The following is a 24,452-nucleotide window of genomic DNA, read 5'->3' on the forward strand; positions in this document are numbered from 1 at the left end:
AGTGAGGTGTGGGAATGAGATTATTAAGCCTTGGCCACAGCTTAATAAGGCATGATATCATTCCAATGCTTTACTAAGTTGTGGCCACTAAATTATCTCGTTCCGACACGTTAATCAGGATGGCCATGCATTATTTTTATTTATACAGGATGTCACCAGCCGGGCTCCGTAGGTTTTGGAGATGGTGAGCATCTATCTCGTCAGCTGCCATGCTTGTTTTTGTTTATGACAAGATAAAGAAGGAATCATTCTATTAAATGATCAACCAATAAAAAGACTGCGGTCACATAAAGACCATAGGCTGCACATCTCCCTGTTACAGATTTAAAGCACTACTTCATTGTAAAGCCATACTTTTGTGAATTATGTAGTGCACTATATAGGGAGTACAGAGCCATTTGAGATTCAGCCTTCAAAGTCTAATTCATTAAGTGAATTTAATGTTGCAATTGTTGTAATATGTATAATATATAATATAGTGTAATGTAGTATTTCTCGTTACGAGAGGAAAGTCATAAAGCCCTTTTGCTTAATTTGCACATTGCACGTTCGAGAAAACAGAGAAATGAGCAAGTAAAATAGAAGTAAAATGGGAAGATTCAGATCCACATATTGGCATTCTAGCAGAAGTACAATCAACTCCACTTTCAAACTAACCACAAAAAGGCGAGTCATGCGATTTGTACTTTCCCATTCTTTTGGCAGCTCAGCCGGTTTGACAGAGGGAGATGTTCTTTGGAAAATTATTTCATACATATGTCTCTAAAAGCATGCACAAATTAAATACAGTGAAACCCACACAAAGCCTTTTCATAGGAGTGAAAATACAAGGAAGGGCCTTTCTGTCCACCCCTTGGGCTGTGGCACTTTCACAAGACAGACGAAACAGTTGCATTTCAAACTTGCCCTGGAACCTCAGCTGTTTAACATGCCCAGCTGGACTCAACCTCAGAGAAATACGTTATAACACAGAACATGTTCACGACACATCTCCGATGTTCAGAAATGTAAATATGCAGCAAAAATTTTCTATCAGTCTTTCACATAAAAAAGGTTTCGTCAGGCAACATTTTTTAACAAAAGCCATATTCCAAGTACAATTTGACGCCAAAAAGACACGCCAACTATTACAATACTATACATTTCGAGTGCATTTTTGCCATTTGAAGACTGATGCGTAAGCACAGATCCTAAAATGAATGGAAAGAAATAGGATTTTGGCACAGATAGCATTGGACCCAAAAACCCATGGCCATTCTTGAAATATCAAGTCTGCCACAGCTATTCATCTGCTTGTCTCATTTGAGGAAAGGATGAGATCCTAAAACAACAAGATCCTGAATACATTGTTCCTTTGGCTTAAATACTCAAGATGTTTAATCCACTGTTCCATCAGAAAGCACTTAGTTAGGCTTTAAGAATTTCTTCACTGTCCATTTTTATCAGTTGCAGATCTTCTCCGTCATGGGTCTCTGTTGGATAGAAAACACATTTTTTTGTGTTACAGAATTCTGAATAATTTACATGGAAATTCCACCACACAAAATGTCTGCATAAGTAAATCTTTTGAAAATTTTGAAAAATGGGTGGAATTCCCTTCAAAATGCTGTTGTTTGCATAAGCTCATTTTCTTAAACGACACATAATAAACATTTAGTTCACCATAATGGGTGTATAGGTCTCTTTATTCACTATTCTGTCAATATTAAAAAGCAGTTTCATATGTCCTAAGCAAACATATCCACCACCACCATCCTCCTCACCCACTGTCTGCTTTGTAAATCATAAACATCTTTCAAGTTCAAACATGCTGTTCTCACCAGTGGCTCTAGTTCCAAGTGATCGATGAGACTGAACTCAGAGATGAAGAAGTAGTAGTGCTTGTAGCAGGTATTGACATGCGCCTCTGCTCCCATGTTGCAGATGCTGTCGAAGTGGTGGATGTACACGTGCACAAATACGCGGAAAAGCCGGCTTAGGATCTTTTTACACACCTGCTGGAAGTTCTTAGGAAAAGGAACCCCTGAAACAAGAGAAGAATATCAGTCACCTGGAGCATCTTAATATTTTTGACCACATTTATACACTGCAGAAATGTTTTGGTGTCTCAATTTAAAAAAAAAGTAAGTAAACTTGCTGCACTAAAATTTTAAGAAAATAAAATTAGAGATCATTAAATTATTATAATAAGTTAACAGAACAAAAATTTGTGTCTTATGTTCTGTTCACTTATTTGAAATTCAATGAACTCAAAATGTTATCGCAGCATGTTTACTTACTTCTCTTTATTTTAAGGTAAGACACTTTTACAGTGTATGTGTTAAACCAAGAGTAGGTCAGTCCTGTGGAATTTACTGCATTTCACATTGCTGCTTGTAATCAGTTGTGTTATATCTGAATGTTTTCAGATAGAGCAGAATTTAGTTTTCTTATTGCAGTCTAGAACTGTATTCTCAATGTATTCTTTTAGTATCTCACTCTTCCATGGAGACTTCTGTGATTCAGCATTAAAAATCAACCTCATATGTAATTGATCAGCCAAGTTTGGCACCTGAAGTTTGCTTCTTTAGTTTTGAGCTGGAGCTCTGAGGCCAACACTGCATTTACACTGGTTAAGCAAGGCAGTGCACTGCAACAGATCCCATACATTTTCTAAGAGAGGCACCACCTTGACTGGCCATGCAGTGTCATTTAAGGTATAAAACATTTAAAAATGGATGTGAAAATACATTTGGCTGGATGTTAATATTCTGAAATCACAGATGTTGACTGCAAGTTATAATCAAGAACCTTTTAAAATGACAAATTTATTTTGCAAGATTCAATTGGATTTCGCAGTGAATGCCCCCATAACACCCATATGCAGCCAACTGAAGAGGGAGGACAGATGTAAATGCAGCATAATGAAACTAACAAGTCATCAAAGTTGTGAGAAAAATTCAAACAGACTTGATTATGTGGGTTAGGCAACTGTACCACATTAGCTAATTTTCCATTGACTTTCAGAGCAATTCAAAATAAAATGAAACTGCTCACAGTGTCCATCAAACTGACTGTTAGTGATGACAATGCTTAAGGTAATGACGTTCATGTCCTGTAAAAAACAGTTGCTGCATATATTTGAGTTTTTCCAAAAATGTTTTGTCTACGTCCATAAAATATTACTGCCAATTTCCATTTCTGTTGCCTACATCATCACCTGCTTTTTGAATCATTAGAACATTTTTCATAAAAACATCCTTTGGCTGGAAATGTGGCTAGTGTTATCTGTAAAAATGGACAATGGACTGTTGGACTTTTCAGCTATGCATCAAACTGTTGTCCATTTTAAATAACAGTCATAAACTGTCAGAAACCACATAAGCAAGTCTATCTGAGATTACTTAACAGAGTCTGGTTTGGTGAAAATGTGTGGTGACTCATGCAAGCAGTTTCACAGTGCTAGCAGGTGGCTATAAGCTTCCATTACTTTTTGGCTATGTTAGCCTTGTAGCTCCAGTTCAATGCAAAAGAAGCAAACTCTGGGCACTAGACACATTTTGGCTGAGTGACTATTCTTGGTGTAAGGAGAAATTAGCACTTTTAGTGAATCAGCCCTAAGTTTAGTATCATTCAAATATCAAGTATGAACATTTCTTGCCAACACCAATGTGCAAAATACCTCCTGGTATTATGGAGGTCCCATGTTGGCTGGCTACTCCAGCATTGGCTGGCAGCTATCTCACTCACAATAGCGGCACTGATGCTAGCTTCAATGCCAAAAAAATGTTTGGTTACATATCTCTTAATTTATCTTAGGTTGAAAAATGAGTAACAATTTACTCTTTTTACTAATCTCTAGGGAAATTGGAAAAGTTTTCAGATTTGTAAATATGCTACGGCATATTGTAAAGTTATATTTGCTAGACTATAAAGGGGTAACTGGGTGAATCAATCTGCAACAGTGCCACCCAGAGGCAGGCCAGCGCTACATCACTAATTAGTCACAAAGACAGAAGCTTGCTGTTTTGTGGGTAAAGCAGGCTAAACAGTGACCTTTCTGTGAATTTATATCTGAAAATATATATTTTCCCTGGACGCATATATTTTTCCCCCCAGACTTGATTTTGAGACATTCAAGGGGTCCAGGAGCTTAATTAGGGGGTTCCAGACAACCAGGAGTCTCTGTATTTTGCACTTTGGCCAACACTGAAATGCCTCTGTTAAATAAATGTTCCTGCTTTCTTTGCATAATTCAATGCTTTAGTCACTGATTTACTTATGAAATCAACCGTTCGGATGCACTTCAGCTTCCACTTCTGACAATCTGACACTGTGTCAAACTTCAAACAAACTCGCCGTGATTCACTCGGTTTCCATGGTTATATAAAATTTAATTCAAGAAGCATGCAAGTAAAGAATGGCCTCCAGGTCTCACAGGCAGCACTGCAGACCTCGCACACACACCTACGCGTGTTGGGAAGATGTCTTCATTGTTGATGAGTGCTTCAATCCAGTCCATCAACAGGTTCATGTACTTTAGGGCTGGTAGTTTGGTGGGCTTCTTGTAATGGCCCCCATCCTGCCATCTGTACTCATAGCGAGGGCCTCCGGACATCACAGGGCAGCTCCTCTCTGTGCAGAACTCACTGACTGTTCCATAGATCAAGTTGATGCGGTTAAAGAAGTCCACGACATGCACGGCGATCCAGTCATTAATGTTCTCTCCTTCGGGCAACTGCACCACCTTCCTGAGGTCCAGGCCGGACTTCAGTGATGCCTGCGCTCTCTTATACAGCTCAAAGCGCTGGGTGCCTGGCTCAAAACGCTTTCGAGGCCTGAAGGTCTTGTCTTTGCTGAAGACCTGCCCCAGGCACAGAGCCATGTCCCTTTACACTGTGCCAACAGTGGAAACTGTGCCAGTGATGATTAGGATGGATGGACGAGAAGAAGTTTTGACCTTCTTGATTTGACGTTTTGATCTTGATTTGACGTTTCTAGAATGAAGACAGAAGAAAGAGGATAGTAGTCATGGTAATTTATGACTAACAGTAGGAATTTCCAACATTTTCTCTGACTATATCTCAGTTTGAAAAAGCAAAGAAGTAAATGTTACTTGATGTTTGACATTTAAAAGAAAAAAAATCATTGAAGATAAAAGAGAGAGTGAAGACTGTGAAGGATATCTGTTGTGCTCCTTATAAAATCCCTTTAGAGACCATAGAAGAGCACCAAAATACCACCATAGTCTCATGCCCAAATATAGAGAAAAGATTATTTTTGAACACAAAACTGGATCAGTGTGGAGAGTCCCACTGATTATTCCAATTTTCTGCATAATTAAAAGCTTAGGATGTAAACAAAGTCATTTAGAGTGGTTTGATGTGACATTCATTTTACCAAGTAAGAATGGTTCACACTTCTCAGTGGTAGTGATAGGAACCAGATGTCCAAAGCAAATAATGCCTCTTAAAGGTACATCACATACAGTTATAAGCCTGATGTCTGAGACATTGTTTTACAATAATTTGAGATAAGTTATTTAAGGCAGAGAGGTCCATGCCAAGCACTGTATGGCAAAATTGTCCCAATAGAAAATGTTTTTTTTTTCTGAGTTTTACAATTATTGTACCATTATCAAGATATACATATTAATATACGAATGTAAAATTTAAAGGCATTTGTAAGTTCATTGCTCATTTCGGATAGTAAATAAAATGGCTGTATTTGGGATGTAGCCATCACAACCCCTGGTTCCTATCATCACCATTATAAAGAAACCAGAGTTTGAGTGGAGAATGGAGGAATGGAGTTTCTCTACAATGCAATGCTTCATTTCAAACCAATCGGTGTGAATTTGTGTATATCTTAAAGAATTGAACTATGCAGACATTTTGAAAATTTAACAGAATTCCCCTTTATTTGGACAAATTTACCATAGAATAAAAATAGTACTATACAACAATACCAAGGTTGAAAACTGTACCACAGAAGAAGAGAGGACCCAAATTAATCTAAACAAATGGCAGACATTAAGCTATGAGCAACAGTGTGTGGGGCATTATTACATCCAGGGTCACATGTAAAGTCTCTAAATAACGCTGGCATTTCCTCTGCAGGCAGAAAACTTGAATAGATCAGTGTGCATATCGAAGTGGATGTTTCAACAGTCTGATTAACATCAAAACGCAATTATAAATAGGACTGGAAATGCAGAAGTTAAACAGTGTAGATCTTAAACAAATGATTTAATCTCACATATTACTCAGTATCTTGTAAGACAGTAGATAATTTGTTATTGTCAATGCAGTTTAGGGCAAAGCAGTTATCTTTTTCTGTCTATTTGACCAAATCAAACATACAGAACGTAGACAAGTAGCTTTTAAAGCAATGCTACAGGGGTTTTTTTACCACATCTGTAGTATACAGTCAATTACCTGCACCTACAAAAAAAGAAAGAAAACGTATTGATTCAAAATTCACTTATAATAGAAGCCAATAGGCAGATGCTGAATTCTATCAGTAAAATGTTTATGAGAAACACATTCCAAAACTTGGTCAAAAATGAGCTAAAAAGCACCCAATACTAATTTACGTTAGCTATGGGATCCTAGTAGTGTGTTAGTGTGCTAAGCAAACAGTAATTTACATGAACACATGAACATTTTTTGCCATGATACATAAAACAAAGACATTTGAAGCTTGTACAACACATTCCATGTGTTGTCTGTAGCTTGTAACAGACATATTAACATATGTACCATATTGCAGTTCAGTAAAAAGAGTTGGCATTGAGCTGCAGCAACTGTGTTCCATTTCTAAAAACTGACTGAAACACATTGTTCAGACTACCACTCGTACTCACAGTCAGTGACATATGTAGAACTCCCAGAAGGCCTGAAGTGATGTTTTTCCAAAATGGGTCCCATTGGGACCAAAACATGAGTGGCTGATTGCACTGTCAGTTCCTAATTATGTAGTTAATGAAGGGATCATTTTCCATTGAGCATTTCAAGATTTTAACCCTTTTGTTTCTAACCAAAATAAGAGTAAAATAATAGTAAGAAATAAAAGAATTACTACAACACTGAGTGTAGCAGAAAGTAAATACAACAAGCATTATGATAATATTAAATAAAAATGAGCTAAAAAGTATACACATATTTTTTTTTATTTCCAAAAGGCCCTGAAAGTCTGTAAATCTGTATAATTTGTTCTAGGGCTAGTTTTCTAGATGGAATAATTTAAAAATACGTTACCAACATGAAAGTGTGGGTGGAGATTTCACAGGTGTTTATCTTTTAAATGTGTATGCACAGCAACTCTCCATAGACTTTAATTGTGAATGAGATTTGAGTCAACAAGTTTTCAAGGTTTTTTCAAACTACAATGAAATGCATTCAAATCACTGGGCCTCATTCACCAACCATTCTTAAGAATACATTTCTTCTTAAAACCAACAGGTTTTACAAAGATTCTGACCTTCACCAATGTTTTCTTACTTGGGATTTGTTCTTAGTTAAGAACAGAATCTACACACACTCAAGAGCACAAATGTGCAAACATTTCTGTGGTTTAAAAACACATCATGAATCTGATGTAGACTTTTTCTTAGGACCTTTCTCAAGAACAAATTTAAGAAAAAAAGATATTGGAAAACTGTCTGAGGCCAAATTTCTGTGATAGACATACATTAGGTTGAAAAGTACTGGTGTATTCTTTTCAGCATTTAGCTGCCTTTCATGCATTTCATGTATAATTAGTACTGCCATAATTTAGATATATACATTGACACATACAGTGTTTCACTTTACATGCTCGTCCTTTTTCACCTCTTCCTATGTGTCTGTGCAGTCTGGCCGGATGAGATGAGATAACAGTCCTTTACTATAGGGCCTCACCCTTTCAATTCACAGCTTGTTTTTTTTTCTCAACAGACTTCTGTGACTTTGCAGCCTCTCTTTGCATTTTTATTTCATACACATCAGTATAACCTGTGCACATTGCACTTCTGAACTGGAATTAGCCCTCTAATTTGGCAAAAGACGGAGCATGTTTCAAATCCCTGGGGAATACCACTGACCACTGCTATCCACTGTGAAATTATACTGTATCCAGACATTCGTGGGGAACTCATTCAAAATGGCTGGAATTGAGACTCTTTTGTTTTCTGTGCCTGCGTCATGTCTGTCTTCCTCTGTCTTTTTCTCTCTCTGCTACAAATGTGTTTGTCTCAGGCCAAAGAAGAATGAAAGAAACCACATTATTAAAAATAAAGGTGCCAAAAAGCATTCTGGAGTGATGCCATGGAAAAACACTTTTGGTTCCTTAAGGACCTTTCAGTGGATGATTCTTCCAAAAAAAAAAACTCTGCTCTTTAGGAAACCAAAAGTCATTCTTCTATGGCAAAAGGCCTCTTTTTTACAGAATGTAGTGAAGAGGCATTTCATATGTCTGTGGCTTACTTTATTTTCCATAATAAAAGTCAGTCCTTAAAATCTCCTTCCTTAATTCTCTGGACCAATGCCAGCCCTCCAGTAAAGTTAAGAGGGAAGAGTCATGCAGGACAATGTGAACATTTTTGAAATGCACTTTCAAAACAGCCATCATGCAGTGACAAGTCGTTGCTTGTCACCATTAAGGTCCTCACTGTCATCATAAGGGACTACTCTGTTGCTCTAAAATATTGCAAAGGTCAGAGCCCCCATTCATTCTTTTAAACATATATTTCTCAACAACTAAACATATCATTTTTTTTAGTATTTAGTATGTTCATCCTTTCCCTTTATATCAGCTTCCATTCTTTTCAGGAGACTTGCTTTCAGTTTTTCAACAAAATTTGCAGGGATATTTTTCCACACCTCCAAAATTCAGTCTTGAGGAAGTTGGTTGTATTTTCTGCTTTTCATTATCCAAGTAATCCCAGTCCATCATTCTGAAAACACCAGCAGGGTTTTTTTTTTGTCTATTTTTTTCCTTTCTCATTAATAGCTTCCTGGCAACTACACATCCTATCAGACTCATAGAATTGAGTTGTGCTCCAACAGTAGAAGGATGAACAGAAAAAACTTTTTTTTTCAGATCTGAACCAAGAGTGGAGTTTGATCTTCTCCTATCTCTGTTTAGGTGATGGTGCCAGTTTTGGTGGTCTACCAGGTCTTGCACAGCTGTTAGGATTCCCACTTTTTATGTATCTTTTGCTAATTTTTTGAACTCCAGTTTTGAAAAGCCCTGTTTTTTACTCATTTTGCTTTGACGTTTCCCTTGCCTTATCCAAGTGGATTATCTTATATGGATTCCTTTGACGTTCTCCTTCCTTATGCAAGTGGATTATCTTATATATAATCTCCTCAAAAATATCTCCAGAAAAAATTAATATAAATCTACTTAATGTCTGTTTTGACTCAAAATGAAACAAATGAAGGATGGATTACTGAGTTTTGCATAGTTCTGTACTTCAGTAATAAAATTTCAGAATAGAAACAGACTTCAGGACTTTACATAACACTTTATGTGGGCGAGGTAAAGCACATGATTTATTTGCACAACCTCAAGTACTCATTTCTAGCTAATTTTTAAGCCTATATATTCTTATTAAAAATATCAAGCCAAGAGAACTGCTGTACAATAAAATTTCAGAAGGACCACAACAACAAATAAAGTAAAAGAAGAACTCTGGCAGATGCATTGAGGTGATATGAACTTAGAGGCAAGGATAAGCAGGCAGAGAGAGAGAGGGAGGGAGAGAGAGAGAGATTGAATTCTTCCCTACAGTACCTGGCTGACGGCCCGCTTTGAACGCTTGGAATGCTGTGGGGATCTGTGGGAACGCTCGAGAGAATTCCTCTGCCTCCACTTATCTCCCAGAGGACATGGATCACACTGGATTTCTCCTCTGAAGAAACTTTAACTCCTCTCTCAATCATCGGCAAACCCGGCCACTTGAAATATGCCTGAGAAAAAGCAGAAAGGACCCGATAAAACAGAAAGAAATGTTGTTTGGCTTCTCTTCCTGTAATGATGTCACGTCCTGATTTTGTCTGCTAGGCCCCGCTGCCTCTGTCTGACTGTCTCTGTGTGTGTGTACTTGAAGGCAAGCTAAAAGGGTAGACTTCGCTAGCTGTGGGAGGGGCAGAGGCCTTTGCGGCACAACCCTCATTTTGCTCCCTCCTCTTTCATCACTCCTCTTTCATACCCCTTTAAAAACTGTGATTTTAGTTCAGTCAGTCTGGCTGCAGAATAACCTAATAAACTGAATAACAAAATGAGGATTTGTCCAACAGGAATGTTTAGGGTGATATGTTATTGTCATCATAACAAACTAGGTCACAGTACATTTTCACAGAGTATACTGTGCCATGGAAGAACCACTTTTAGTTCCCAACACAAAGTGTTCTTTGACTTGTAGCAATAGTGGAACCCTGTTTGGTGCTCTGTAGGACCACGGTTAAAGAATTATACTTTACAGAATTATATTGAACAGATTTTCCATCAAAGAAAAAACAGAAATCACAGAACTTTTAACATTCAAACATTCATTGAGTTTCATGGTTCTATATATAGCTGTGACCTTTAAAGAACCCTTTTTAAGGGTGTAAAGAATCATTTAGAAGAGATCTGCAAGTGTGAAGAATCTTCTAAAGGTTTATAAACTGTTAAGGTTTTTTTTGTTAAATGTTAAGGTTCTATACCTATTTAAAAAGTTCCTCTTAGAACATTTCCATTATGCAACTTTTAAATGGTTCTTCAATCTCACAAATTTTATTTACAAAATGGTTCTCTAAAGCAGTGCTTCTCAAACTAGTCCTATCATTTGGTCCATGCATTGCAACGTAATGTGTACCTACTCTCCTGACCCAATGGCCAGTTCGGGTTATAGCACAACATTAATTAAAAATGAAATAAAAACTTTTTTTTCTCTGGACCACAGATTTGATTAGATTTTTTACTGGCTGGGTTTGACACCCCTGCTCTATGGCTTTGTGCAAAAACCCCTTTAGCATCTTTATTTTTATAGTGTACAAAGCCTGTAACAGCCAGTGTACAGTAACTGCATAGTAACCACAGTAACAAGTACTTGCTTGGATGTCAGCCTATTATGCTATTATTTTATTTTATTAATTTATACATTTATTTAATTAATTTGACTTCCCTTTTTTAAATCTGGTTTAAAAAAGTTTCACTGCTGATTTGCTGGTGCATTTTGTCCATTCCATCACATTTGAAAATCCCAGAAATATTGTGATACATAACATGTATTGTGATGTTACATTTTTCAGTTTTTAAATACAGTAAAAATCTTGTACTACAGCAGTACATTGTACAGATGTGGCAGGTGATATGGAAAAAATATCAATATTTTAAGACAATTTCTTTATACATGATGCCTTTACATGTTGTTTAGTTTTTCTGAGGCTTGGAACAAATAAAAAAAAACAGTAGCACCACAAAAATAGTGTCAGAAACTATGAATGCATTGATTTGTATTCAAAACCGTGCTAAACACAGGACTAAGTATGCTCTCTTTGTAATGAGACATGCAATTGGCACTGACAAAGTACTGACAATGTCCACAGTATGCTTTTGGAAAGCATAATACATCATTTATCACAATACAATAAAATGCTGTCATATTTCTCTTGGTAGCTGTTCATGGGAACTCTCAAAATGCAGTCCAAAGAGATGAGGATGCAAGGGAGCCATTATCAGAACGAAAAAAAAAACAAAAAACAGAGAGATAGCAGACACTTTGGCTAAATCAACAATTTGGTACATTGATAAAAGGAAGGAATGCATTACTGAGCTCAGCAACACCAAAAGGCCTGAAAGACCACAGAAGACAATTGAAGTGGATGGCTGCAGAATTCTTTCCATGGTGAAGAAAACCCCATTTCACAACATCTAGGCAAGTCAAGGACATTCTAGATGAGATTGGCGTATCACTGTCAAAGTCTACCATCAAGATGCTTCATGAATGTAAATACAGAGGGTTTACTTCAAGATGCAAATAACCGGTAATACTCAAGACCAGAAAGGCCAGAGGAGACTTTGCTAGAAAACATCTAAAAAAGCCTGCCCAGTTCTGGAACAAGATCCTTAGGACAGATGAAACCAAGATTAACATGTACCAGAATGATAGGAAGAGAAAAGTATGGAAAAGGAAAAGAAGGGCTCATGATCCACATCATCTGTCAAACTTGGTGGAGGCAGTATTATGGCATGGGCATGTATGGCTGCTAATTGAACTGGGTCACCTTTGTTGATGATGTGACTGCTGAAAGAAGTAGCAGGATGAATTGTGAAGTGTATAGAGCTAGACTTTCTGCTCATATTCAGTCAAATGTTGCAAAACTGATAGGACGGTGCCTCATAGTGCAGATGGATAATGACCTAAAACATACCACAAAAGCAACCCAAAAGCCTAAGGAAAAGAAATGGAATGTTTTTAAATGGCCAGTCATCTGACCTCAACCCAACTGAGCATGCTTTTCACTTACTGAAGACAAGACTGAAGACAGAAAGACCCACAAACAAACAGCAACTGAAGGTGACTGCAGTAAAGGCCTCTCAAGGGAGGAAACAAGGTAGGCAAAACATCTCAAGGGAGGAAAATCAGCATTTGGTGATGTCCATGGGTTCCAGACTTCAGGCAGTCATTATTAAAATATTAAAATGTTAAAGGTTTAAAAATAATCCTTGTATTTATGATTATGTTAGTTTGTTCACTTACTTTTGAGTCTGTGAAAATGGAGTGACTATGTAAAAAAGGCTGTAATTTCTAAACAGTTGCGATTAACTTTTGTTGAATCCCTGAAATTAAAGCTGAAAGTCTACACTTCATCAAACTCACTGTGGTGGTGTACAAAGGCAAAGTTACAAAAACTGTGTCACTATTCAAATACTTATGGACCTGACTGTATCTTAATTTATTTTGGGCTCATGTCATTCAGCTAAACAGGCAAACTCTGTTTCAGTAAACATCCCCCAGTCATGCAAATAAGAAAACACATACACAGGAATTAAAGGCCCACATTCTACTTTTTTCTTACACTTCAATATATATATATATTTTTATTTGTGTGCTTTTATGGATTTTTATCCAACCACTTTCCAACCTCTTGCTGTCTTTGTTACCGTGCCTTTAAGACTGATATATGTAAATAAGCTCTGTTCTGATTGGCTGCTCTATTGTGCCTCATTCAAAAAGTAGTATAGCTTCAGCACAAGTGGGTAGTATGTAAAAGTGTCAGTGGAACTGTATGGACAGGGTGGTGAACAGTATGTTTTGGAACCTGTTCATATATTCTATTAAATGCTTTCATTTAAAAAAATATGAGGAAAATTCAGTTTTCCATGATATGGGCCCAAATCAGCTTCTTTTTGGATTATTTGAACATCTAGCATCAAGCAAGTCTACAACAATGCATTCGAATAAGCATTACATGTACTTTCGCCACCCAGCTTTTCTTTCAAAGAGCTATTGTGAGAGAACGTCAAGCATTTTGGTTTCGTAATGGAAAATGAAAAACTAGACATTCAAGCTCACACTCCACTACAACTCTTCACCATTTGTGAGAGAGGTCAGGCCTGTTTTCTTGTGGTTCAGTGCATATTTGTAGTAACTTTATGTTGATTTATGAAAGCCATATATAATTAACATATTGTGGCACAAACCCGAAAGCAATTCATGTCATCCCGCAGCACCAGCGCTGCTTATTAAAACGACCCACTAGACGATTCACATTCCAAACTAAGAAAAAAAGTCCAGAAAGGTTTTCTCCACAAGGTATGTTGCCATTTGTGACTAGATTGCTGACTCAGCTCTCTGGAATTGCGGCATTTTAAGGACAAGTGCCATTTCCTGAAGTGTTTAAAGGACGAGTGTCCTTTCCTGAAACCTTGAAAATAGTTTTACACTTAAACATCTGCAAACTTCACACCATCTGACTCATCTGACTGGGGTTTCAAAATGTCTGTGGGAGATTCCAAGATGTCATTTGTCTCTTACTGATAGTATATATACAAACATGTATGTAAAGTAAATATGAAAGGCATTTCAAACAGAGGTAAAGTGTCCTTCACAACAACCTATGTGCATGTTTTAGACACAACTTAAAACATTAATAAAGTCTATCCCCAGCTCACTATAACTACATTTTATATTGAAATATAACCACTGAGACACTCATATTATTTTTACTAGGAATTTCCATGCATAATTAAATGGTTATCATGCAAAAACTGAATTTCTCCTCACTTTTTTTGGAACAAAAGAGATGTAAACACTGTTACAAGAATCAAGACATAGTTGTCACTACACAGTCCATATGTGAAAACTATTCTGCTAAAACAGCTCATTTTGAATTCACTGTTCACTGCAGTTAAGCCCAGCTGAACCACACTGAAGTTATAAGTAGTGCTTCAGCCTGTACTGCTTTTTGAATGAAGCATGACACAGTGCAGCCAATCAGAACTGCAGTCATTTGCATATTGCTGCTGTCTTACTAGAACAGCCTTCCTGCATCTCCGCAATATTGCTAAATTAAGAAATGCATTATCTCTACAGGATGCAGAAAAGTTAGTTCATGCATTTATTACTTCAAGGCTAGATTACTGTAATGCCCTGCTGGCTGGATGTCCCAGCAAAAGCCTTAACAAGCTTCAACTCGCCCCTCAGTACCTGAGTGAACTTCTCTCTCACTACGAACCATCACGCCTACTTAGATCACAAGGTGCTGGCTTACTATTAGTACCTAGAATTAATAAAGTTACGTTAGGGGGGAGAGCCTTCTCATACAAAGCCCCCCGGCTTTGGAATAATCTTTCTGTTAATGTTCGGGACTCGGACACAGCCTCAGTCTTTAAGTCTAGGCTAAAAACTTACTTGTATAGTCAAGCCTTTGGTAACTAGTTTTCCCTGTCAGTTCTATACCTGCCAGAGTCTCCGCTGCTCTGCTAACACTGTAATTTGTGATCAGTCACCCATTACAGAACTGACTCTCTGTGTGTTTTTCCTTTCTTTTCTTTGCCGAGTTGAACAGCTGCCCATCCTGTGCGTTCTGATGCTGCTGCCTCTTCTGCCTTGATCGGGTGCCCACTGTTCGCCAGCTCTCTGGACCGGCTTTCCACCATTGAGTCTCCTGCTGTACAACGCCGTGCAAACCTCACCCTCACAACCTGACCCCACTGATGCTGTTGCTGCATGAACTAATCAAAATTAATCATTTGAGCTAATCAATCATTTAAACTAATCAAATTAATCAATCACCCATTACAGAACTGACTCTGTGTGTTTTTCCTTTTTTTCTTTTCTTTGCCGAGTTGAACAGCTGCCTATCCTGTGCGTTCTGATGCTGCTGCCTTTTCTGCCTTGATCGGGTGCCACTGCTCGCCGTGCAAACCTCACACTCACAACCTGACCCCACTGATGCTGCTGCTGCATGAACTAAACTAATCAAATTAATAATTTGCTCCACCTGTTTTCCCTGTTTTTTTGTACTATAATACTTTATACTAACAATGATTACTATTCGGTGTCGACCAGAGGAGGATGGGTTCCCCTTCTGAGTCTTGGTTCCTCTCAAGGTTTCTTCCTGTTTCTCTTAGGGAGTTTTTCCTTGCAATGTCGCCTCTGGCTTGCTCATGGGGGCTTGGATCCGGATTTCTTTCTGTAATGCTGATTTCCTTGTAAACTGCTTTGTGACAACACCTGTTGTAAAAAGCACTATATAAATGAACTTTGCTTGCTTGCTGTCGAAACAAAACCTTGTACTTGTAAATAATTCTGGTTTCATTGACGTACGTTAAAAGTAAAGTATGTTTTTTCATTCTCCTGTAAAGTTATCATTTTGGAAATATGAGGTTTTGTTCCGACAGCAGCGATATATTAATCTTACAGCCACAGCAACAAGAACAGCCTGTTTTTATTCTAGAGGGGTGGGGAAATTGTAAAAATCATAGTCTTAAATGAACCACAGCAGGGAAAATAAAATGCAAGAAATTTTTTTGAATGGTTAGATTTTGTTTCAATGGGTAGAAGTTGTTTTTTTGTTCATTCATAGCTGAAAAAAGAAGTTTTGTTTACAAGTGCAAAACAACACCCCAATAGTGAAAACATCTCTGTGAGCAACAAAGAGGCCAAACCATTTATATCCAGCAGATGGAGACATTTCATCTGAAAACTGAAAGCATAGCCAGGCCAAAGGTTTTTGACCCGAACTTTAGTTTACAGTGTATTGTGTTTGTCAGCCTCACACCTGTACACATCTAAGCCTATAAAAGAAATGATAGCAAACATGAAGGTGAGGTGTTTTTTCTGACCAAATGAAACTAAAGAAAGACAAAAGGAAAGACAAGACAGATAAAAGCAAATAAAAGGCAAGAAAAAAAAGAAAAAAAAAATAAATTAAATGAAAAGGAAAAGAAGGAAGTATTTTTCCTTATAACTTCACGCTAATCTGGGTTGAGAATGCTCAGTTGTGTTAGTCTGGTTCTGAATCAGTAGCGGATTATGGCTCTTGCATTTTTCAAACCACAGGAAGTGAAACTAGCCAAAACCACCCCCGTTCCCATTGCATCAAAACTTCCTGCAGACTTACTTGACCCTTGACCCACTGAGTAAAGAAAGAGGACCTTTATCACATGATTACCCTAAAGTGTGTATGGCTATAACCAGAATAAAAAAACTGGAGTGACAATGAAACTGCTATCATGAGCAACTTATTTAAGCACGACATCAATCATCTCTTCTAGCATACTTATCATGATTACCATAATTCTGTGGATTTAATCATATGAAAATTTCTAACGAACCTATTTAACTGACATCCATGTTGATGGTTAAAGGAATGGTTCAACAACAAAATCAGATCTGTGAAATTCTCCATTTACTGTAGATGTGGTTGATCGACTGAGTAGTCCAACTTTTGCTTCTTTATTTTATAACTGGACCAGAGAGGCTAACACTGCTAACAAACACTAGAACTCAATAGTCACCCAAATGGTAAAAAATTGTTTCTGTAAAAGTAAATCACCAAACGTCTTTTAATCTGTTCAAACCACATCAAGATCTTCATTAAGGTCAAACCTGTCTATGTGGTTTAGGACACAGTTCGAACTATAAAAATTAGCAACTCTTTTTTCACTGTGTAGCTGAACACTGCAGGCAGACACTTGAGACAACAGGAACTGTATTCACAGTGGAAAACTATGTAAATTTGATTTTTCACCAAAACCTTCTTGCAGACTTACTTGACCCTTGACCCACAGAGTAAAGAAAGAGGACCTTTATCACATGATCACATTAAAACACATGACAGGCTTCAGTCCTCGCGGGTCAAAACACTGCAGACTTCAGCATGCTGCCTAATTAAACACACCTGACGCTAATCTCCGTAGCACTCCCTAGTTTGACATGCCTAAAGTGTGCGTGGCCGTGACCAGAAGAGAAAACACTGGAGTGAAAATGAAACTTTTGTCTTGTCAGCTTATTCCAACACGACATCAATCATCTCTTCTAGCATACTTATCATGATTCCCTTAAATCTGTGAATTTAATCTTATGGAATAAATCTTCTAATGAACCCAGTTAATCGATGTCCATGTCGCTGGTTAAAGGAATGGTACAGCAACAAATTCATATTTACACAATTATCCACTTACACAGATGTGGTTGATCAGCCAATTTTTGTTTGGAGTCCAAATTTTGCTGCTTTAGAACTGGAGCAGAGAGACTAACACTGCTAACAAACATCAGAACTCAACAGTCACCCAAATTGCCCAAATTGTTATTTTTGCAGAAAAGAAGAGTTATTTGGGTGACTATTGAGTTCTAATGTTTGTTAGCAATGGTAGCCTTGTAGCTTCAAGAAGAAAGCGAAATTTGGACTCCAAACATGTTTTGGCTGATTGACTACATCTTGGTAAGTGAAAAACTGGGTAAATTTGGGATTTGTTTGAATGGAGAAATAAGAAATGTCTCTAGACATGACTTTAGAGATTTTCTTTTTCTTTGCATGTGTGTGTGGGGAGGCATACCACTTAGTTAGGTGGATGATTTACAGCCCTCAGAACAGATGCTAGAAAATGCCATTTCTTTTTAAGTTGTCTTCAGTTGCTAAGAGCATTTTTGTACTTGTAATGATGAGTAACACAAACATTACGTTAAGAACTCATTAAGAAGTAAAAAAAAAAAACAATGCTAATATATCATATTCTGGACTGGACAGTAAGCAGCACAGTACAAAATCGAAGAGAAAAGAGGAGAAAGAGGACTCCTATAATGACACAATATATATTACATGCATTAAGACTAAAGCTTAGTTTTACAATGTGGTAAATTATGTCCAAATGGACTGTGATCCTGTACCAGGCTGTGTCGTTTGTCACTTTGTTAAAAAAGGTTATAGCTCAGCTGCCAAACTATTCCAACTATTAGTCTGACACGCTTTTAGCCATTTCTTATCAGTGCTGCAGATCAATGCCTGTCATTCAGAGCTTACAACTTCAAAACACTTAAATCCATGTTGGAAGAATGTCTAACTTACTGAACATGGATGATCTATTGATAAAGGGTCAACCCTATGTAAACTTTAAAAGGTCTCAAATGAGTAATAAATGAAAAGGATAACAAAGAGTGCTGTGTAAAAGAATCATAACAGGTTTTAAGATTAATAATTAAGTGTTAAATTGGATTTAGATCTTTATTTCATAAAACTGAATGTCTTTAATGCTGAAAAAAGTGAAAACAAAATAAATGAGTAATATAGGAACTTCTTTATAATGACAAACAGCCACACGAGACGGAATTATTTCACTCCACTAAACAGCTGTGTGGCCATTTTTAATGCTAATGCAAAGGTTTTCAAATATAGTTTTTGATGTCCACATTTGTACTGGATTCCACTATAAAAATCACAAAGATTTCCCCTTTTTACATGCACACAGACACTTTAAAAAGTATCAACCCTGCCCGAAAAGACTAGAACCATCAGTATTAACACCTGAGGATTTTGCTTTCTAATGGGAATTGACTTAATGGTTTCCATAAGACACCACTAGTCTCCTGTTGGACACCTTTAGATCCCATTTGGAAACCATCAGATGCAACTGGATAAACCATTAGAATCTCTTACACTGTGACATCAACCCAAGAGAAAAACACAACATACGATTACTGACTACTGGAGATCACTAAGATCCAACACTAAATGCTTTCTATTTTTTTTTTCCACAGGCAACATTGATGTTAGTATTGAAATATGTGCCTTGGTATTGATGATGGACTGAAAAGACAAGCAGTGGCATCACTCATCCTATCTGCTCATCTACTGCTTGACAAAAGGACTACCTTACCTCAGCGATAAAAAAGAAAATGTAAACAAACATGTATGTCAGATATGTAAAGGGGAATTCCACCATTTTTTCAAAATGTCTGAATAATTCAGTCTTTGAAATGTAAACAGTCATTCAGGGTGGTTTGATGCGAAGCGGTTCATTGCACAGAAACAAACAGAATTTCTTTACAGTGGTGGTGATAGGAACCAGGGGTCGCCATGTCTACAACACAAAAGAACATTTTATTTACTACCCAAAACCACCAGTGAGTCTTCTGAGTTTTTATATGTAATGTTGATGGTGGTAAAATAAGCATAAATCTGAAAAAATAAGTTTTCTTCGAGGACTATTTGGCCTTAAAACGCCCCGCGTGTGCCCCAACGTCCTTGACTGGCCTGTGTGGTGAATCTCTGAGGCTATCTTGCCCCCACCGCTCCTTCTGACCGCCCACCTTTCCTGTGGCTGAAGGGGTGGGTCAGAGCTTACAAAAGATCAAGAGCAAACTTATTTCCTCCTCGGGGAGCGGTAGGAAGCACTCAGCATCGGGTAGGTCTGTTTACTTAGGGCGTAAATGTAAGAAACGGTTTGGGATCTTCAGCTAACGGAAGAGTCGCTATCACTCGATGACGGTTATTTCATTTTGATAGCTTTGACTCAGCGCTGCTAACAAGCTAGCTAGAGTCCATGTGAGGAGAAAGGGGCTTTTAGGCTACAGTCTTTAGTCATGAGGGATAACCTACTTGGGCTACATGAGAGTCAGCCTGTGAGGAAATGTACTGAAAAGTTCTGTAGTGGTGTACCATTTTCTCCTGAAGTAGGTCTGCACTGTCCAGTTTGTCGCCTTCTTCCTGTAAGTTCCTCTTTCACACTGCATCACAGATGGCTTCTCTCGGAAATGTCAAGTTTTGAATGAAGTCCAAGGCGTCCCGGTAGCCCCGCCTCCGCTGCGCTCTGATTGGCTACAATGGGTCGACACTTGAGTCTTTGATTGGTGAACTGAGTCGCTTGCTGTCGCCCTTGCAGGTGTTCCACTGAGCAGCTCGAGGTTGTCTCGTTGTCTCGGTATCTCCGCCATCCATACGAGGAGCAAGTAGACGACGAGCAGGTGAGTGGAGACCTCTTTATACTTCCAGAAACCGTCACAGTCTCTTTATTCTTTTAGTCTGCATTTTCTTCTCTGTCTGTCATACGTTCTCAAAAACAGACTGAAAGGAGAAGTTTGAGGTGGGGGTGGGCAAAATGACTTTATGATCTCCTCAGTGTGATAAATTTCTTCATCATACGCTTTTCTGAGTAAGTTAAGTGTCTTACAAGTGGTGCAGCACTAAATCCATTTTAACAGGACTAATTGTGCTCACTTTGAAATGAAACATGCAGTTGTTCAATGTTCTTTAAGTAGACAATACCCATGTTATGCTCAGAAAAGCGTATTGACCTAATTTATCACGATATTGATAAAATGTTCTTATATTGCCCACCCCTATGTTTTGATACTTTTGTGTATATTCTGTATTCCTGCATTATTTGTTCTGTTTTTTTAAAAAAAAAGTTTTCTGAGTACATTATAGCTGTCATTAGTACTTTAAAAACATTGGAAAAACTGCATTTACACTAAAATGTTTTAAAAACAATTTAAATGTTTTCTTCATAATATTTTTTTAAAAGTGGCACTGCTGCTTTTTTTCTTTTTGTCTGTACCAACTTCAGAAAAACTAAATATTGTGATGCTTTGCCTTATAAAATTGTCTACAAGTGTTGTGATGTTATATTTTTGCCATATCACCCACCCTTAAGTTGGTGCTCAGTTTGTGTTCCTTAATGCAAGTGATAAATCACTTAAGTAGACGTTCATATCACTCTGATAACTGAATTCTCTTAACCTGATACGGTTATCAGGTTATGGTTATGTAGTTGGTCTATTCAGCATGAGACTACAACGTGCGCATGCATGGTTGCTGATGACACTGTGCAGTAGGCTATAGTTCATTTGGAAATGTCAAGGTGACTTTCCCCCATCGCAGTGTTTGAAACAGAAACGTAGAACATAATGAGACGAACGCTGAATTGGTTGGCCTGTCTAGGTGAATAGTGCCTTCTAGCTATTCTGTAAACTAGGCCTAGTTTATGTATACATATGCGTATGTCTTTCACCTGAGCCTAGAGTGTGACTTCCATAAGAACACATCTTCATGCCCTTCTGAATGGTTGATGAAATAAACCAACAGCGCACTCATTAAACTTTGGCCTGTTCCTGAGACAGCGTTTCTTGAGCGAGAGGCAGCATTCTGCCTTCTGGAGTTGTGAAAGACCCTGTATTTATGGATCAAGGATGAATGACATTCATCCAGTCCTCCCACATTCAAAGTCACCACGCTTGCAGTAATAGTAATGTAATAACAAATGGGGAAACTCACATTCCTCTGATTGTCAAAGTCATTATGATTTGCTTCAGACTTCTTCAAGCTGTGTCACTTAGTTAGCCAGTTGTAAGTTTTAACATTAGTCAGTGGAGGTGTGTGTAAAGCTTGAATATGAATTTCGATTCTGAGGTCAAGATTTCAGATTTAGATAGTTTAGATATGTCAGTTCAACAGAGCTCTAATTGTATAATACACAGAAATAATAAACATTACAGAAATGGATAGGAAGCGTCTAGATGCCTACTTTTGATAATTGATTGTGGTTTCTACGATAGAGGCCAAATGAGAGACCCTTGGAAGAAACCAGTGGCCGTATTGGTGGCACAATTCTACATTTCAATACACTGTTTTATTTTTTTCTGATTTTACATTAATGTAGTGAAATATTTACACTTTTATTACTCAGTCATTGAATTTCCATGAAAAGTTTCTTAGGTTGAGGAGAGCAGTCTGAAAATGGTTGACCTCTTTTGAGGCTTCTCTTATGGAGGATGCACCATGTGATAGCATTTTGAAAGTAGCTTTCTGTTCCTTTTTTGGTGACCACAATCCCCCCCCCCCTTTGGACTTCCATCCTGTACAGGCGTTTGTCCAGCCAACGCAACTAAATAGAGCCATGTGATTATAAAATCCAGTGCACAAGGAAAGAAATTAGGAGACCTGAAGTACATTTATGCATGAGGAAAAGTGGTTGTGCCCTGGTAGAGGGTGTTGCTCCACCAGATGGCCAGATTGGTTGCTGAACTTTGATCTTGGCATCTGGAAATAAATGCAACTTCTCCTATTTCATTAAAAGGCCTGCTTAGACAGCTACTTTGTCTAGCGGTCTTTAATCATAACCAGTTACAGGCCTCTGTGCTCGTTTCTTTGATTTTCAGTATTTGTAGTTTTTTTCAGAGGGTCTCTGTCAGGCTTCTTAATACGGAAATCATATTTAAGCTCATTTTTGGGGGGAAATGCCCCTTGCCCCATCTATCTGGAATGCAGTAATACTTGAGTATAAATGATTAAGGGTAGTGTAGTGTAATAATGTGTTATCAAACTTCTATAATTAACAATTTAGTTGTAGTCACTGCTTCTCATACCAGAGGCTAGGCATTCCTGACTCATACATTGTCGTTCCACAAATAGTAGAATAATGATTAAGGTCTGTCTGTTCAGCTGGCTCTGTTAGTTTCATTTCAACAGGATCTCCTCTGAGTTTAGTTGACCTTGTCATATTTTGTCAGATGATGGCACTTCCTCTCTAAATAAAGACGCCATGGAGATGCTCCAACAATACAGTTTTTTTCAAACAATAAGCTCATTTTAATGCTGAACTTTAGCACTACAGCTGAGGGCATCTAGGACAGTAGAGGCTGGGCAAAAAAAAGGCTTTGCGTGTTACACTGGCACAAGGCGATAAATGCTTGTTTGCATATGTTCAGCGATTAACCAACTGTTTAAGATAATGCTTTCGTTTGCTGAGGCTGACTGAGCACGCTGGATTAGAAGAGTGTAGTGAGTGAGTAGTCAGTAAGAATGACTTGCATGTGGTGTATTGAAATGTTGACAGTGCATGAGAAGTTGTGACTACTTTGTCTTCACCACAGTAATGGAGAAATACCTGTTCATGCTGACTTTACAAATGTTAGGGTTGTTACTGTCTGTCATGCTTTCTTCTGTCTGTGCACAACACTGTCACAGTGTGTTACGCAAAAATTTCATCATGCTGTCCCTTAAAGACAAAATTAGAGCAAGCCTTTGAAGTTCAGTGAGCATCTCACAACAGCGCTTTGTCGTGGACTTCATTGTTTCCTGTGGCGAGGTCTGTGAGGGACAGTGAAGGAGAGCATTTGAAATTTGAGAGCCTGTACCAAGGTCACAGCAGCTCATTATGTTTGTGTGTGTGCCTTTCTGAAGACCAGAACAAAGTTAAGTGCAAAAAAAATTCAAACTTCAAATGTTTATTAAATATGACTTAAATGTTTATGTTTTTGGAATCACCTAGATGCTGTTTTTCATGCCTTCCAACCAGGGGTGGACAATATTGCAAAAATATAGCATCACAAAACTTCTTGATATACATTGTTTAATTGTCAGGTTAGAACGGACAGAAAAAAACAGTAGTGCTGCATTTAAAAAATATTTTCACAAACTATAAATACAGTGCTGGTTTATTCTCTGTTTCACATACTGCACGGCACTAAGTCCAATCAAACAGGCCTAATCATACCCTCTTTGTAGTGATTTGTGCAGTTGATCAGTGTTTTGAAATACTGATGTTCACGATATGATCAGAAAAGCATATTGTGACGTAATAGTATATAATTTATCATGTTAATGATAAATGTCATATGACAATATCATACCACTGGGTACAACTCATGTCAGAAAAGAATGCTCTAGTGGTCCTTTGGGATCTTCTTCTGGAAATGACCAATCTGATGCTGTGTTTACATGTTGGTGGTAGACGGGCACCTGCAAAGCAGATATTACATTGTTTTTAATGGTGCAGCAACAGAAAAATGTGCTGTTAGGGAAAATTATTATTATTATTATTATTAGTAGTAGTAGTAGTAGTGTTAGCTGCTGCACCATTTAAGGTGGAACCGGAAAAAAGAGGCTAAATTCAGTCTTGTAGTTTTGATGCTGGTAGTATTTTTATAAGGACTTTTAGGCTATCAAAGTATCCTACTTAGAGGTTTTATTAACAGGCATACGTAGTCATATGCGCTA

General features: G+C 37.8%; 2 protein-coding genes across 5 annotated transcripts in view; one reads left to right on the forward strand and one right to left on the reverse strand.

Moving 5' to 3' along the window:
* On the reverse strand, positions 1-20,205 carry mob3c (MOB kinase activator 3C). 2 transcript variants are annotated; one of them, XM_036587426.1, is made up of 5 exons: positions 20,115-20,205; positions 9,757-9,932; positions 4,447-4,976; positions 1,821-2,023; positions 1-1,472 (listed from the first exon to the last, which is right to left on the reverse strand). In XM_036587426.1, exons 3-5 carry the CDS (start codon positions 4,862-4,864, stop codon positions 1,443-1,445), a joined length of 651 nt encoding a protein of 216 aa, XP_036443319.1. In that variant the 5' UTR covers positions 4,865-4,976; positions 9,757-9,932; positions 20,115-20,205; the 3' UTR covers positions 1-1,442. The 2 variants fall into 2 exon arrangements, with proteins under 2 accessions (XP_036443319.1, XP_036443318.1); XM_036587425.1 differs by lacking the exon at positions 20,115-20,205 and having other exon boundaries at positions 9,757-10,041.
* The window catches only part of elovl1b (ELOVL fatty acid elongase 1b), a 24,572-nt gene continuing 19,890 nt past the window's right edge, over positions 19,771-24,452 (forward strand). For 2 of the 3 annotated variants that reach the window (XM_036587422.1, XM_036587424.1), the window contains exons 1-2: positions 19,771-19,860; positions 20,338-20,419. The gene's annotated coding sequence lies outside the window, so the exon portion shown is untranslated. Of the gene's footprint in view, positions 19,861-19,882; positions 20,165-20,337; positions 20,420-24,452 lie in introns of those variants that run through there. The other variant, XM_036587420.1, reaches the window with a different exon arrangement.

Source organism: Colossoma macropomum, unplaced genomic scaffold (assembly GCF_904425465.1).
Source record: "Colossoma macropomum unplaced genomic scaffold, Colossoma_macropomum, whole genome shotgun sequence".
In the NCBI taxonomy this organism is placed as follows: Eukaryota; Metazoa; Chordata; class Actinopteri; order Characiformes; family Serrasalmidae; genus Colossoma; species Colossoma macropomum.